General features: G+C 35.1%; 1 protein-coding gene and 1 long non-coding RNA gene across 5 annotated transcripts; both read right to left on the bottom strand.

The window, feature by feature from the left end:
• Positions 1-1,960: 1,960 nt before the first annotated feature.
• Positions 1,961-9,149, bottom strand: LOC140178944 (uncharacterized). Its single transcript, XR_011872055.1, has 3 exons — positions 8,988-9,149; positions 8,147-8,232; positions 1,961-2,580 (listed from the first exon to the last, which is right to left on the bottom strand). It is a non-coding gene; the product is annotated as an uncharacterized lncRNA (long non-coding RNA).
• A 1,704-nt stretch (positions 9,150-10,853) lies between these two features.
• LOC112750268 (uncharacterized) lies at positions 10,854-14,944 on the bottom strand. 4 transcript variants are annotated; one of them, XM_025798902.2, is made up of 10 exons: positions 14,543-14,944; positions 14,051-14,143; positions 13,906-13,957; positions 13,379-13,474; positions 13,085-13,132; positions 12,716-12,796; positions 12,319-12,452; positions 12,113-12,207; positions 11,549-11,608; positions 10,854-11,162 (listed from the first exon to the last, which is right to left on the bottom strand). In XM_025798902.2, exons 2-9 carry the CDS (start codon positions 14,125-14,127, stop codon positions 11,550-11,552), a joined length of 642 nt encoding a protein of 213 aa, XP_025654687.1. In that variant the 5' UTR covers positions 14,128-14,143; positions 14,543-14,944; the 3' UTR covers positions 10,854-11,162; position 11,549. The 4 variants fall into 4 exon arrangements, with proteins under 4 accessions (XP_025654687.1, XP_072072481.1, XP_072072482.1 ...); XM_072216380.1 differs by having other exon boundaries at positions 13,924-13,957; positions 14,543-14,884; XM_072216381.1 differs by having other exon boundaries at positions 13,816-13,957; positions 14,543-14,860.
• Between the last annotated feature and the right edge of the window lie 2,606 nt (positions 14,945-17,550).

Below are 17,550 nucleotides of genomic sequence, written 5' to 3'. Positions count from 1 at the left end.
CTAAAACCCATGAAAACTTAATGAAAACTAAACAAAACATGCTGAAAACTATATGAAAACAATGCCAAAAAGCGTATAAAATATCCGCTCATCAAATTCTCATCATTTTGGCAATGAGTTTGGTTCCAACTATGTTGTAGAAAATGAAAGCTTCAATGAGGGTTTGCATTAAGGATTTGGTAATCATAGGTGGGAGGAGCCTCAATCATATAGACAATCTTCTTAGGAACAACCTCCTCCGGTCTCTTATGGTTACAATCCAACTCCTAATGCATACCAATCTAATAGATGTGGTGGACCTCCTTGTGGTTGTCAACCACAACCACCATATGCATATGAACCCTCTCCTCAAGATTGTTATCAACCTTACTCACAAGCCCCATACCACCATTCACCTCCATGTGATCCTAACACATACCTTAATTTGAGGTAATATGATTAATTCTCTTTACTCATAAAAATGAAAGTATTAAACTGCAAATCTCAATTCTTTAAATCAAATCATATAAAATCCTTATTATTTTACAACTACTAACTTTATAATTTTAAATATAGAAAATAACTCAAATTAAAAAAATTAGATAAGAATCTTAATTTATTTCAAATTCAATTAATCAAAACTTGCTTTAATTATTTTCAATAAAATACTTTCTGAAATTAAAATTGTAGATAAAAACATGATTTGAAATTAGCTCATAATAAGACTTTTCTAAAATTCTGGGTCTTACATTTAATGCACCTTATAAAAATTTTTGTCCTCGAAAATTAATACAAGATGAAAGAGGTTTTATATCACTTCACTTCTTAACACATTTAAGGAAAAACAAGAAGGCCTCAGCATACATGGATATATATACAGTTTTAAATACTAGGATTTTCTGATGGTATAAAGATATAAAGGTAGAAGTGTGATTGCAAGCAGAAGTTACAAGGCAGGCTTAATGCAAAAGGTGACATAGTTTAAACATGTGATGGTAAAGCAAGGCGGCAAAAGGCTATAAAATAGGATTGGGTTAATACGACATGCCTAACATCAGTACACTAATCTCGTACCAACTTCAAAGCTTCGATTTCCAAACTTTAACCAGTAGCGTTTCCCAACAGCCACGATATACGTTACCTATTACTTGTATATTGGTGCGCGTGTACGCAAACCCCACATTTTTTCTTACAGCAGCAGTACCAGCAAGTGCACTGAGTCATCCAAGAAATACCTGAGTGAGTCAGGGTCGATCCCATGAGGATTGTAGCTTGAAGGAAGCTATGGTTGTCTTGCAGGTCTTAGTCAGGCGAAATCAGAAGGAATTGGATTATATTATATAAACCTTGAGTGATAATATGTCATAAATGCTTGGAAGGGGTAACACCAATTGGATTAGCTATTAGGAATTATATGCTAGGAATAGAGTTGAGAGTCGGAGTTGCTTTGTCTTTATGAATTAACTCTGGTACTACTGTCTTCTTTGCTTGTGAATGATCTTCTTCTATGGCAGGCTGTAAGTGATCAAAGCCATTGCCCGTGGTCATCGATTTCCTCTGCTACAGAATGAATGCCAGGGCCCGTGGTCATTCAATCCAATGGAGGGTGAAGCACATAGCAGTCCATTCTCTTAGCGATCCAACTCAAAACGCCACAGACAAAGTCGAATCTTCCGGATCAGAGAACGCCGCTTCTTTGGATCCTAGCCTATACTACGGAGACCCTAATCTCCCCAGAAATCGGCTGAACTGGTGTCTTGAGAAGTCCCAAACGAAGTCGTGGATTAACCGTCTGAGAGATGTATAAACATAGTTGTTGGCTCGTGCTTTTCCTTTTGAGTATTCACACGAACCCAAGTAGATGCGGGTGTTTATCAGGCACATTCGTCTTAATGTGATGAACAAAGCTAACTGGTTATATCATTCTATTCACCACGAGGAAGATAGGATATACATCTTAGAGATAGATCAAACACGGATCAAAGAAGAAACAATAGTACTTTTATTAATTCATAGGACTCAGCAGGGCTCCTCCCCTCAACCTAGGAGGTTTAGAAACTCATACTGAGGTGTAAAACAATGATAAACGTGTATGATTAGAAAAAAGTGATGAAAGTTGTTCGAATGACATGAATAAAATCCTTTAAATACTAAGCTAATGACTAGTATGGGTACAACAGTCTTTTTAGTGCTAAAATCCACTTCTGCGGTCCACTTGGTGAGTTTTTGGGCTGGGTTTGATGAGATCCACGTGCTATGAGGTCTCTTGGATGTGGAATGCCAGCTAGGGAGTCATCTCTGGGCATTTGGACATTAGGCTTTGCTTCCTTGGGGGCTGGACACCAGAAAAGGGCAGGGAGCTGGCGTTGGAAGCCAGTTTTGGGCCTTCTAATCCGAAACAACATATAAACTATTATACATTCCTGGAAAGCTCTGGAAGTCAGCTTTCCATAGCCATTGAGAAAGCTCCATTTGGATTTCTGTAGCTCCAAAAAATCTCTTCCGAGTGCAAGGAGGTCAGATTTGGACAGCATCTGTAGTGCTTTCTCTGTCTCTAAATCAGACTTCTGCTCCATCTCCTCAAATTCAGCCAGAAAATACCTGAAAAAGGTACAAAAACACAAAAACTCAAAGTGGAATCCAAAATTGTGAATTTAACATTAAAAACTATAAAAACTTAACAAAAACAAAGTAAAACCTGTTAAAAACTATATGAAAACTATGCCAAAAAGTGTATAAAATATCCGCTCATCACAACACCAAACTTAAACTGTTGCTTGTCCCCAAGCAACTAAAAATAAAATAGGATGAAAAGAAGATTTGGATACAATAAATTCCTGAGTTTCCAATGAAGCTCAGTCAATTAGATGAGCGGGACTTAGTAACTTTTTGCTTCTGAATAGTCTTGGCATCTCACTATCCATTGAAAATCAGAACGGCTGGCATCTTTAGGAACTTAGAATTCAAATAATATTATTAATTCTCCTAGTTTAGCTCTTTTTGATTCTTGAACACAGCTTTCAGAGTCTTGGCTGTGACCCTAAACACTCTTTTTTCCAAGATTACCACCGAATACATTCATGCCACATGCACTTTAACTGGGTGAACCTTTTCAAATTGTGACTCAACTTTACTAGAGTCCCCAGAGAGAGGTGTCCATTTTTTAATGTCTTTAGCTGGACTTCACTGTACTTAACTTAGTAGCAGTGTTGAGCCTCCTGGCTCTATATCTCCTTCAAGGTAATACTTAACCCTTTGTCCATTGACAGTGAACCTGGTTTCTTTACCTTGAAGTTCTATGTGTCCGTAAGGTGATACCTTGGTAATAACAAACGGTCCTATCCAACGGGATTTAAGTTTCCCAGAGAATAGTTTGAGTCTTGAATTGAAGAGCATGACTTTCTATCCTGGTTCAAAGACTCTGGAAGCTAGCTTTCTGTCATGCCACCTCTTTGCTTTTTCCTTATAGATTTTTGCATTTTCAAATGCTTCTAAGCGAAATTCATCCAACTTATTTAGTTGGAGCAGTCATTTCTCCCTAACTGCTTTAGCATTAACGTTGAGGAACCCAGTAGCCCAATAGGCTTTGTGTTCTAGTTCCACTGGCAAATGACAGGACTTCTCATATACTAACTGATATGGTGAAGTTCCAATGGAGGTTTTGAAAGCTATTTTGTATGCCCACAAAGCATCATCAAGCTTTCTAGCCCAATCCTTTCTAGAGACACTTACTGTCTTCTCTAGGATTCACTTTAGTTCTCTATTTGAGACTTCAGCTTACCCATTAGTTTGGGGATGATATGGTGTTGCTACTTTATGGCGAACTCCGTATCGGCTTAAAACAAAATCCAGCTGTCTGTTGCAGAAATAAGTTCTTCCATCACTGATTAGTGTCCTGGGGACACTAAACCTGCTGAAAATATTCTTTTGGAGGAACTTAATTACTACTTTAGTGTCATTAGTGGGTGTTGCTATTACTTCTACCCATTTAGACACATAATCTACTGCCACAAGGATGTAGATGTTTGAGTATGAAGGCGGGAAGGCTCCCATAAAATCTATGCCCCATACATCAAACAACTCAATCTCTAGGATTCCTTGCTGAGGCATGCTGTGACCATGTGGAAGATTGCCAGTCCTCTGGCAACTATCACAGTTACGGAAGAACTCTCTAGAATCCTTAAAGAGAGTAGGCTAGTAAAAGCCACTTTGGAGTACCTTAGTCGCTGTCCGCTCACCTATAAAATGTCCTCCATAGTAAGAGCTATGGCAATACCATAGAATTCTCTGTGCCTCTTCTTCAGACACACAGTGTCGGATTATTCCATCCGAGCATCTTGATGCGTGAGCATCTTTCCTATCTTTTTCTAGTGAATTTACATTTAAATTGTTGAGTTTAATCAATAATTAATTATCTTTTAGTCACTATGGATACTACTTTGAGTCTTGTGCAATTCTATTTATTTTAGGTAGCATTCAGCTAGATTTGATGGAGTTTCTGCAGAAGAAGAGATGAAGGCGAATGATGTTGTCAACCCTGACCTCTCGCACTCAAACCTGAATAACTCGAGCTAAAGAAATCCAATGGACGTGATTTCAGTGGCGTTGGAAAGCTAACTTTTAGATCTTTCCAACGATATATAATAGTCCATACTTCATCTCCAAACTCGCTGCCAAGACTGCACCTAACTTGAGATTTCTCAAGTTAGGCGCAAGACACAACAACAATACGCGAGATTGGTCCCGCCCACTTCAAGTTAGGCGCACTAAAGCCCAAGTTAGGTGCACTAAAGCCCAAGTTAGGCGCAGCTTCACTCAACTAAACTCTAATTCATGCTGCCAAGCCCAAGTTAGGTGTGGATCCTAGTGAAGCCAAGTGGTCCCCATCCATCAATTGAAGATTTGCTGATTGCTATAATTAATTCTAATTTAAATTCAGATTTTAAAAATAGGAAAATATATTATTTTAGTTTTAAAGATAGATTTTAAATTAATTAGGATTAGATATAAATAGAGGGATACCACCTCAACATTATTCAATCCCAGACTACCAAAATACATTTTATTAGAATCCTTATTTTCTACTCTGAACCATGAGCAACTAATCCTCCATTGTTAAGGTTAGGAGCTCTGTCTATTTCTATGGATTAATTTTATTGCTTTTTCTATTTTAATTTATGCATGGATTTATAATTTAAGAATTGTTCTCGCTCTTCATCTTATGAATTTGGATGGAACAGAAGTATGACACTTTTTCTAGATGCGTTCTTGTAAAAGTTGGAAAAGCTCTTTACTTGAACAACAGCTTGAAAACATATTCTCCTAAATTTTAATTATCTGGATTTAACGGGATACGTGACATATAATCCTTTTATTTTTGGGTAATTAGAGTTTTTGTGGCATATAAACTGGAATTTGATCATCACCTTCTAATTGGAATTAATTGACTAAGGAATTAGTAGCTAATGAATTTTAGAGGAGACTAGGAAGGTCTAAGGAATTAGGGTCTAGTCACATATAGTTTGTCATAAATTAAATCCTACATAATTAAAATAGTTAGTAAGAAAAGTTAATCCGGAAAAATAGATAATTCTGAAACCTTAACTGTCTTCTCAATATTTTACTCCCAACTTATTCAACTGCCTGTCTTCAAACTCTTCTTTATTGTTTAATTCTTTTGAACTCTCAATTACTCTTTTCTGTTTGTCTAACTAAGCCTATCAAATACTATTGTTGCTTAATCCATTAATCCTCGTGGGATCGACCCTTACTCACGTAAGGTATTACTTGGTACGACCCGGTGCACTTGCCGGTAAGTTAGTGGGTTACAAATACCGCACCAAGTTTTTGGCGCCGTTGCCGTGGATTGACTGTGATTAACAACTATCAGTTGTTTGATTGCTTAGATTAGATAATTTTTCTTTTAATTAGTTTTATTTTAATATTATTAATTTCTATTTTCATTTTTTTCTTTGTTTTTTTTCCTTGCTTTTCGTTTTGGTTTCCCTGTCCCACTGTTGATTTCACTTCCTTTTATTTTTTTTCTTTTCAAAACTTTAGGTCGTTTTATTTTTTTTATTTTTCCTTTTTATTTTTATTTTCTTTTATTTTCGTTTTGTTTCTGTTCATTATAAAAATAAAAAAATTCCTATATTTTATTAGTTTTATTTTATTTCTGTCTTTAATTTCCAAAAAAATAAAAAAAAAAACTTTCAATTAAACCATTATTTTTTTCTTTCTCAATTTCTGAAATTAAGTTTGGTGTCCCCGTAGTTGTTTTATTCTTACTAGTTATTTTATCTATTGAGTTTAAATTTTCTTTCTGTTCTTTCTTCTTTGCTTTCCTGTTTACCACATGGTGTGTTTAATTCTGTTTGGTGTTTTGTGCTAAGGAAAAATAATGGAGAGAGATCATATGGGTTACTACTCACACCCGAGTAGTGATTCATATCATTATGAATGGGGGAACTACCCAAAGTTTGGTTAGCAAGGTCAAAACCAAAGACACTTCAGTGCTCCATGTTCCAACTATCAAGAGCCACCACCTCTCTATTCATATCAAGAACCACCATCTCCATATTCATACCAAGAACCACCACCTCTCTATCCATATCAAGAACCATCATCTTTCTACCCATATCAAGAGCCACTATCTCCCTATCCATACCAAGAACCATCACCTTTTTGCTCTTATCAAGAACCATCATCTTTTTGCTCTTATCAAGAACCATCACCTCCTTCTTATCCATATCAAGAGCCGCCATCTCCTTATTCATTTCAAATACCATCAGATCTTGAGCTTCTCATGAAAGAATGCATACATAATATAAAGACAAGTGTCAAAAATGTAGAGAAACATGTGCAGTCGATTATCAAGTCACAGGAAGAGGAGCAAGCAAATTCTTTCCTAAGAGATATAATGCAAGATCCTATGGAAGAAAGTGAGGAAATCAATCAAAGGAGTTTATACTCCAGTGAATTAGAGAACTTTCCACCCTCACACATGGAAGAAGAGGAAGATGCAAAAACAAAGGAGGTTGATGTTGAGCAAGTCCTAAGCAAACATTTCTAGGATGGAATCCAAACTCTCTGTGTGTCAAATCAAAAGTCTTTCACGCCTCACCATCCCTTGGATGCACCATTTTGTCATTTTTTCCCTTCGCTGTTGCATGCCATAACATATGCTCTGCAGTTTTACGACACATGAACGATCTTTGCAACCTTGGTTTCAACGGAAAGTATCTCAAAACCTTGGCAGCTTGCTTTTTCTTCTTCTTCTTCTTAGAATTCCACCTAGAAGCACCACAATGACTGCATGTTTGTTGGATGTTGTTTGGGTCTTCATCCTCGAACAACATACAATCATTAGGGTAAGCATCTATCTTAACATAGTCAAGACTTAGTTTTCGAATTAGTTTCTTTGCTTGATCAAAAGTCGTAGGCAAATTCACACAACTAAAAGCATCCCTCACCAACTCAAGTATCATGGTAATGGCCTTGTCACTTAGTCCACACAAGACTTTAATATGATACAATTTGACTATGAATTCTAGCTTTGTGAAGTCGCTTCCTTCCTATAGCTTTTGATTGCCTTCCTTGAGAAACTCATCAAAGTCTCTACGATTTTCTCTTGGCTCATCGTTTACAAAATCTTCCGTGCCTGAATCCTCACCGCTCTCCTGATCCATATGTATCCCGAAAGCATCATTTACTATGTTATCTAGGGGATGTTGAGTTGCCAATGTCTCGCACATGACATGTGCACTTGTTGAGAATTTGGTTACTTCTTTCTCGCCATGAAAGTTCCATACAACATAATTCTTAGGGAATGGTTTGTAAAGTAAATGATCTCTAACATCCTTTCGAGCATGCCATTTGCGAAACCCACAACTTGGACATGGACATATTATCTTACTATTCTCAATTGCTCCATGTTGAAATGCAAAATCCAAGAAGTTTTCTAGACCGACTATGTATTCATCTGAGTTTCGTGGCTTAGCAATCCAAGATTTATCCATTGTTTCTAGTTAAACTTCAAGTAGAAAAAAATAATTACTAGACGTGTACTACTAAAATATATATATAGGACTTCTAACATAATAAACTACAAATCTATAATAGGCTTCTAACATATTTAAAACAAAATAAGATATAATTATTATCTTACCTCAACAAGTGCTTGTTGAAAAGCAATAGCAAGAAACTAGTGAGAGAAAAATTAGTACCCACTTTAATCCCAGAAACAGAAGAAACCTAAGCAAATGCATAATAAAACCAGAAATAAAATCAGTACCTAGTTCAATATTGAATTTTCCAAGCTAGAGTAACAACTAGTCCTCAAACTCAAGAATAAAAGCATCAGTTATTAAGTACAACATAACTGTGATAGATAAATAAGCATAGATATAGAACAAGAATAATGAATTAAGGGGAAAATATATATGAGGGTGAACTCACTTTAGCTATATAGATAGAGTTGGGAGATATAAATAAAGTTGATTCTGATTGTTATAAATAAAGTTGAGGTAATTTAAAATGATAGATAAAATTAGTAGAAACACAACTTAACGCTTTAACCACATCTAACTAGAGGAACATAGCTCATATGTAAGAGATAATGAACATCTAGTTATGAGTTACATCTAGTCTCCATTGATTCTCACTCATTTCTTAACCTGTTACAAAAAATTATTATTAAGTTACAAGTTTTTTATGAATGAAGTTACAAAATTGACAAAAATGTCACAAATTCTCTCTTACAAATTCTTATTCTCAAATCTCAAATGCTAATCCTCTAATACCAACGTATTTGTTGTGAATAAAAGTGCATAAGGTCACAACAGATTTGTTAATAGAATTAATTTGAAATTTTATTTACATAAGGCATACACTAGTGTGGTCTACTGGCAACCCAGCCTGAAGAATGGAACCAAAAAACCCACTTGCATTCAAAGCCAAACAAATAATTAAAACTAATATTAAAACTGATATCATAATTCTTATCTTACCTCAACAAACTTTGTTCAAAAGCAATAGCAAGAAACTGGTGAAGTATAAAACTCTGCATCTGTTATTATTATCAGTGGCTGTCTTCTCATATGAGATCTGTTCTAATAAATAAATACTATTAATTAATAACATCATCAGCACTAATAATTAATGAAATTAAAACCATGTAAGAAGGAAACAAACAAAAAAGTAATAAGAAGAAATAAAATGATTATTTTTATCTTCACATGATTTCTTCTGCCGAAAGAATTTTGTTTGGAGTCCCTCAACAATTCCTTCAAAAAATAGTTACAATTATATCAAATAACCTAAGAACAGCAGAGCAACCAGAATAAAAGCATAATCCTAAGCACTAAATCTAAATCAGTAATGCCAAAATGGTTTCCTCTTAATCATAACACAACTCAACTTTTACCACTTGTTGGACCAAATAATTAACAAAATAAAATCCCAAATCCTTTGTCCCATGTTGAGAGAAGAATAATAATATAGAGCTTCTAAAGAAAATAAAATTAAGTAACATTCAAACCATATGGAATAAGTTAATATACTCCATATTGTAATATTCAAACCATCATTCATTCTTTGACTTACATCCAATTTTAAATATATAAACAACACGTCTCGTAAACACAGTCAAAATGGTATTAGTCCAAACCATGAGTTACCACACATATGTCCAATAACTAAAGAAAAAGGGACAACATATAATTATTATATAATAAGATTTAACTAAGAAATTATCTTATAACAGTGTATAATATAGCTTATGAAAACAAGTAGCAACTTTAAAAAAATTGCCCTGTGAACACATTGGGATGGGGATGGGACCCGTAGAAGCAAAAAAGCGCACATGCTAATATCCCAAGATCCTCAGGAAAATGTTGGTAAAGAGCAAGGCAAGATGATAAGGTAAAGGAACCTTAGAGATGGCGACTCCTTTGGCATCTTTTAGTGTCCCTGACACACATCATGAGATTGATTGAGAAACAGTTAAATGCATGTTGTTCTGACATCTATGGACATGCTTCATGTATTTTCATAAGAGAAATCATCTCAAGGGTAATATAAATAAAACCAATCATTCAATTCAAAACCTTCACTAGAGTAGTTGTAAGTTGAAGCTTTAAATTAAACAAGTGTTTATGCTCTAAATTTGTAAACATTAGGTGTAGAAGTAACTAACATAACCTCCAAAATCGGCTGAGTTAATAAGATAATTGCATTGAGACTTTGGTAAAGAAAACAAAATTAAGTAACATTCAACAAAATAACAATGATCTTCCTTGTAGAAAAAAAAACCTCATGAAAAAGAATCAAATAATCGAGAAGTGATTGAAATTGAAGAAACAAATGTGGCTGGCATTCTTTCCAATTCCTGTTTGTTCGAGCAATGCAATCCTGAAATATAATAAACAACACAATCCTAAAATATATTCCATTAGAAAATAAACACTACAAGAAAACACGTCTATTGCCACGCTTTTAAAGCGTGGCGAAAAGCTGAAAAAGCGTGGCGATAGCTTTTCGCCACGCTTTTTGAGCTACCGCCACGCTTTTTTCAGCCTATTGCCACGTTTTTTTACAAACGGCCACTTGTAAAAACGTGGCTGTAGGTGGGAAATATGGCCACGCTTTTAAAGCGTGATCATATGTGGAAGGTAGGGCCACGCTTTTAAAGCGTGGCAATAGAGTAGATATGGCCACGCTTTTACATGCGTGACAGTAGACGAGATATTGCCACGCTTTTAAAGTGTGGCGATAGCAAAAGATAAGACCACACTTTAAAAGCGTGGCGATAGCCTTATCAAGTTGTAAAAAAAACCACGCTTTAAAAGCGTGGCGATAGCCTTATCAAGTTGGAAAAAAAATCCTTTTTTTGATTTTTACCTTCATTGTTGCAAAATATAAATTTTCAATCCTTTTTTATTACCAAACCAATAAATGAAGTATGCAATTTTTATTACAAGATAAATCAAACAATAACTAGTAACATATAGCTACAGAAATGACATTAGCTGCCTTCACATCCAGTAATACATTAGCTGCCTTCACATCCCGATGAATAATCTTAGGATTGCATTGCTCATGAAGATATTCTAGGCCTCGGGCTGCTCCCAGAGCCACTTTTTTTCTCGTAGGCCAATCCAAAACAGCCTCCCCAGGTTTGAGTTCTTCATAAGAAAATGACCTAAGTTTTAGAAGCCAGCATAAACAACAATATACAGTTCTATGTTATCAATATAAATTTAAATCTGGCAGAGCAGGATACAGAATTTTTTATGCTATCTAGTGGATATTCGAAATTGGGTAAGCTTACATTATGATAGTTCTAATGATTATATAGATCAGCTTCATCTTTCTCTTTCGTGTTTTATTTCCCTAAGACTCTGTTATGATGATGATAATTATACCCTAGAATGTTAAATAGCTATAGGAATGAAACAAAATAAAGAAGCAAAATGGAGGCAACTCTTGTAAAAATATTACTCTCGCAAAGCCAATTTTATTTATAACTAGCAGGACTACTCATGTACCATATAAGTTGATGGTTAAATACCTCAAAGATGATAGGCAACCTCGAAAAGTTTCATGAGCTTGCGAATATATTCTGCCTCCTCTGTAAAGCAAAATTAGATAATAAAACTGATTAGTATAGAACAACTGAGTTTTTTTCCCTAATAATAACATAATATATTTATTTTCTAAATTTCCCAATTTCTCTATACAATATCAACTAAACCCTTAATTTTATACATTTAAAATTTTATTAGCTAATTATTTATTAAAAAAAACAATTTTGTAACAGATCTCGCTTAATTTTAATCTAGAATAATCCTAATAAGGAGCCAATTTTATATATAGTAGTTCAATACAGTCAAGGTTTGCACTTTTTATTAATTTTGACTTTTTGAGTAAGGAGAAGAAATAAATAAATTACTCTATTTCATTTAATAGTTAAAACACGTAAACCATGTAAGTTCTTCGTCTTGTCCTATACATGTCTACATTTTTGACAAAACTATATTTATTAAAGATAATAATAATAATAATAATAATAATAATAATAATAATAATAATAATAATAATAATGCTTTTATGGGATCTAAAAATTTCTTTTCACCTATCTGTAGATTGCAGAGAGTGATTTGCTTCCTGAGTTTGCTAAGGATGATGTTGATCTTTTGACCATAGTGGGACAGTTCCTGCTTATACTCTCTGAAACCAACCAAATATATATAAGCACATTATTCTACGTATTAATTAAGCAGCAAAGTTCACTATAACATTTTAACAGCATCTCCACCGAGACTTTCATAATCGGTTAACCTTTTAACAGCAATTTTTGTGCCATCGGGTAGAACACCTTTATAAACCTTCTGAAAGCCTCCCTGTCCTAAAACATTTCTCTCACTAAAGTTGTCTGTAGCTATTTGCAGTTCTCTCCAAGCAAATCTTTTCAGCTTACCAAATCGAAAAACAGATAAAGAATTAAATTTTAGTTACTATATGGCAATACCAATAAGTTCAGCATAAACATCAAATAGTGGAAAAGGTAAAGCTCAATTGTTGTCACCAACTTGCACGCCTATTTGGCAATCCGAGAACTGATTGACTTGTATATTGTGCACAATTAAGTACTAATTATTATAAGGCTTGAAAGATCCACTGCATTTTTGAAACAAGAAAACAGAATATTGATTACATATTTATAGAAGCAAATCACCTGAAGTAACTCCTTTTCTCGAGAAGCTTTCCATTGTCGAAATTGTTCTGCCTTTTGCTTCATTTTATGCTGCAATTGGACCTACAGTTTTCATAAATCCAATATCAGATACAAAGTAAAAATTTCAATAATTAAGTAGCTCAAAAATTAAACGCAGGTGCCTTTTGATCCTTGATGTACTATATTTCAGCTTGGAATTTTTTTGCAGTTTCTTCGCTCTTCTCCTTTTGCTTTAGTAGCTGCACCTGGTTTTCTTGTTTCTTTTTGAGGTCTAAAATATGATGTTCAAGATTTTAATATATAAATAACTCGAACACTATTTGACATTGGAAAAGGACAATTACCATGAAAATAATATCGAGATATTACCTGTGCTTCCAGTGCTTTCAATTTTTGGCCATGAACATCTTGAGATTTCTGTAAACAATATTTTGATTCCTTGTTTTCATTCTTATGTTTTTGTTTTCATAATTGTGAAAAGAAAAACATAAACATAAGAAAAATACTGTTTACTGTCTTCATTTCTTATTTTCACGACTTCCTTTTTACAAAATTTTGAAAACAAGTTACACAAAAAAATGTAGACAAAAATTAAACCAAACCAGAAAAAACTTTTCGTTTGTGTGCTATCTAAAAAGTATTTAAACCTAACTATGTCCAAACCTGCACTTTTCTTTTTTCCTCCTCAAGCTCCATAATTTTCTTCCCAAAGAGCTCTTTGAGTGCTTCAGTATCAATTCCAATGCGCTTCATCTTAGACTGCAAGGAAGTAAAAATGTACAGCAATTAAAACACCATAAAATGGAACACTTACTGATTTACTGTTTGAGGCCCCAAGATATTAGCATAAGGACAAATTAAGAAAAACAATTAGCACAGTCCAATATCACTTGTTTTTTGTTTTTAGCCTTCCAATATTAATGTTATGGAAACTGATGCTGCAAAAATCCTTTATTTTAAAGTCAATATACTATAGTGTATATAGTAGGAGCAGAAAAGACAAGCTTTATTTAAAAATTTAAAAGAAAAAAAAAAGGTAATGACCAAAGAAAAAGCTTTAATTTTGAACTCTGGAGTTCAGGTTTAAGAATGGCCAATACCATATGGTGTACGAGCTTCTCGTATATTCATTGTTCTTTAGTTACTAGATTTATTTCTAATCTATTATACATAAAGAGAATATTTAGTACACTCGGAGGAAGGCCCACTTCTTTGCATATGTCAGCCAACTCCAAACATGTCCTGAAATAAAGCAAAGCATAGCCTATAGTTCAGCAAAATTAACCAAGACTCAAAAAGAAGTAAAGATTTTGCAAGAGCTGCTGAGAAACATACACAGATGCCAATTCGGAAGGCTTCAATATTGCAACACAACCAGCTACCAGAGCAGGGGCAACCTTCCATGTACCCATTAACAGAGGATAGTTCCTAAAAGATGATATCTAGTTAGCCATCAAGATCAATTTTGCTAACAGAGAAAGGTAACTAGTTTAGGGATTGTAAAAAAATATAACAGCTAAAATATCAAAATTCAAAAGCTAAAATCACACAAAACAACATTCAAAATTAGGTATCCATTATCAATTAACCAAGAAGGAACTTGCGTGTTGAGCATGCGATTGATAGAGAGAACAAATCAGGGATTGAGATTCAATGGATCAAGACAGAGAGAAAGTGAACAATTATTGCAAAAACGAAACGAGAAGCAACCATTTGAAAGCGATTTAGAGGAAAATGAAAATCGAAAGGGAAAGCCCTAAAAGTAAAAACAACGGAAAAAATCGAGAAAATAAAAAAAAATAGAAGCGTTGGAAGAAGAGATCAGACCTTTGGAATCGGAGGGCTTGGAGGAGAAGAGATCATCGAGGAGATTGACCTTGCCGTCACCCATGTTTGGTGGAGCTCGAAATTTAATTTGTGGAATTCGAAGGTGAACAGAGAGATCCAGAAAGAACGGACGAAGAACGAGAAAGAGAGGAAGAGTATGAAGACGAAGATGAAGATTAAGAAGATGAAGAAGATTGTGACACGATTAGGGTATGGAAGTGGTTTGGAAGGCGAAGGGCGAAGGGAATGGGAGGAGCTCTTCCAGGGGTAGCCAGGGTGAGAGCTCGATTAGGGTATCTAGGGTGAAAGAGCATCGCCAATGGGTTGGGGACCGGGTTGGGGGCCGGGTCATTAGGTTTTTTTTGTTTAAAAACCTTTTGGCCACGTTTTGTAAGCGTGGCCGTAATGAAATCCTCTCGTTACGCTTTTAAAACGTCCCAGTTTCTCTCTATGGCCACGCTTTTAAAGCGTGCCAAAAGAATACTAGGATATGGCCACGCTTTGTAAGCGTGGCCATAATGAAACCCTGTCGCCACGCTTTTAAAACGTCTCTCTTTCACTCTATGGCCACGCTTTTGAAGCGTGGTAGAAAAAAATGTGGCCGTTTCTCTAATAAATTGCCACCCTTCCAAATTGTGGCCGTTGACCCTTTTCGCCACGTTTTTGAAGCGTGGCAAGAAAAAACGTGGCCAAATCTCTATTCAATCGCCACCCTCACAAAAGCGTGGCCATTGACCACTTTTGGCCACGCTTTTAAAGCGTGGCAAAAAAAGCGTGGCCATAAGCCATTTTTCTTGTAGTGAAACTAATATAACATAATTCTAATATTTTTTTTATCAATTATCATGTCTTCCCTACCTCGTTTCCAAGATCAACACAAATGAAAAATAATTAAAAAAATATAGAACAAGAGGGAGTATCAGTACGAAAGTTGCATCAGAACTGAAAAGGCTAGAATTTATTGTTAACAAAGAAGAAATATCAACAAATTAATTAGGAAGAAGAAGAAAAAGAAGTACCAGTAGCAGTTCAAAGGAGAAATTGGAGTGAGAGAAAGCAGCGTTGAAGAAGAAACTCAGGAATGAACAGATCTGAAAATGCGTTGTACCATGGCAACTACGGTAGCATCGATGGCTGAAACTGTGGCGACAATGGTGGTGGAAACTGCGGAGGCAGCAGTGGCAGAAACGACAGTATAGAGAAGAGAACTGATCTAAAAACGCATTGACAGAAGAGGTGGCTCGATCCAGAAGCTCTCTACTGCAATGAACATGGCAGTGGTAACGGCACCAGCAATGAAAACGGCAGCGAAAACGGCGCGAAACTGGCGGTAGGAAACCTAGGGTTCCATACCCACTCTCTCAGCTAACTAAACGCCTTTTATTTCGGGAATAAGGGAAAATGAGATTTGTTTCCTAAATGTTGAATTTTAATTAATTATGGGTAGGGGTTTTTAAAATTGCCATAAATAAAATATATTGTGGAGGTTCTTAAAAACCTCCACCAAAATATTCCCTCAAATAAATATTAATCTTGTAGTGCTGAACGCCAGTTTTTGGCCTTCTAATCCGAAACAACGTACGGACTATTATACATTGCTGGAAATCTCTGGAAGTCAGCTTTCCATAGCCATTGAGAACACTCTATTTGGACTTCTGTAGCTTTAGAAAATCCCTTCCGAGTGCAAGAAGGTCAGATTTGGACAGCATCTGCAGTGCTTTCTCTGTCTCTGAATCAGACTTCTACTCCATCTCCACAAATTCAGCCAGAAAATACCTGAAAAGATACAAAAACACACAAACTCAAAGTGAAATCCAAAAATGTAAATTTAACACTAAAACCTATAAAACTTAATAAAAACTAAGTAAAACCTGTTAAAAACTATATGAAAACTATGACAAAAAGCGTATAAAATATTCGCTCATCATATATTATCTATGATAACCTGTTAGTGCTTCCATATACATAATCCACTAGTGTTAAGCCGGCCAAACTTAATACCAAAAAGTATACAATGACAGACTAACAACATTAATCAATAAACAGTCATGTGCATAAAGCTCTAATTGTTGTTATTTGAATGAGACCTACTACATGACAAACGCTCAGAGTGTGCAATTGAAGCATAGTCAGTCCATTCCTTAGGCTCTACAGGAAGGACTGCTCTGATACCATAATGTAACACCCTCACTATATAAATGTCACGCTTCCGGCTGCGCCACTCTGATAGCTCGAATATTATGACGACTCTAAATATATTTAATATTAAGATAGAAGCCTGTTAAAAACTTAAAACCGTATAACCTTTCAAAAGACTTTTTAGTTGAAAACATAGATACAAACTCGAAAACCATATACAAAACTTAACAAGAATATGTATATATATTTATAATATTGACTTGCAAGCATTACATAATACAAATCATATCCCTCTTACAAAACGTGAACAGATAAAGGCGAGGGAAAAACATAATATCTAAAACAATACAATACATCATATAAATGGAAATGAAATAAACTCTTCGTGACTTCTTCTCCGATATCTTGAAAAGGAAACGCCTGTAGGGGAGTGAGAACATCATCCTCGAAAGGGTTCTCACTATAGGGTTACAGAATTGCTATAATAAGATACGTAAAAATAAATCTATTTTCAGAGTACAGTGACCATTGTTCGTCTTATGTATTGTTCCAAAAACCAACAGTTTATATTCAAAAATCTGAAATCCTTTCTATTCCGAGGGTTACCTGAAACTGAAGGTCGATCTCGGATGAGATCTGTTGTGATGGCCAGAACAGTCATGTCTGACTTGTTGAATTTGGTGGTGCTGTTGATCCTTGATCACCAGAGGGTGCTAGTACTTGCAAGAAACTCCGATGCTTAAATTAGCACGTGCTTTAGGCAGGTTTTTGTGTAGAATCAGAGTATGAGTTATACCTGGGTGTTCCAGTGTATTTATAGTAGTATGGGGTGACCTTCCTTTGAGATAAGTTAGTTATCTTATCTTATC

Source organism: Arachis hypogaea, chromosome 15 (assembly GCF_003086295.3).
Source record: "Arachis hypogaea cultivar Tifrunner chromosome 15, arahy.Tifrunner.gnm2.J5K5, whole genome shotgun sequence".
Taxonomy (NCBI): Eukaryota; Viridiplantae; Streptophyta; class Magnoliopsida; order Fabales; family Fabaceae; genus Arachis; species Arachis hypogaea.
Note: the sequence above shows the minus strand (reverse complement) of the source record. Positions and strands in the feature narration are given on the sequence as shown.

Excerpts from the sequence above, each read along its gene's own strand:
- LOC112750268 (XM_025798902.2), bottom strand. The coding sequence starts at position 14,127 with ATGGGTACATGGAAGGTTGCCCCTGCTCTGGTAGCTGGTTGTGTTGCA. Across the intron at positions 13,958-14,050 it reads CCTTCCGAATTGGCATCTGT|GACATGTTTGGAGTTGGCTG; the intron begins GTATGTTTCTCA and ends GCTTTATTTCAG. Across the intron at positions 12,797-13,084 it reads TGAAAGCACTGGAAGCACAG|GTCCAATTGCAGCATAAAAT; the intron begins GTAATATCTCGA and ends TGAAAACTGTAG.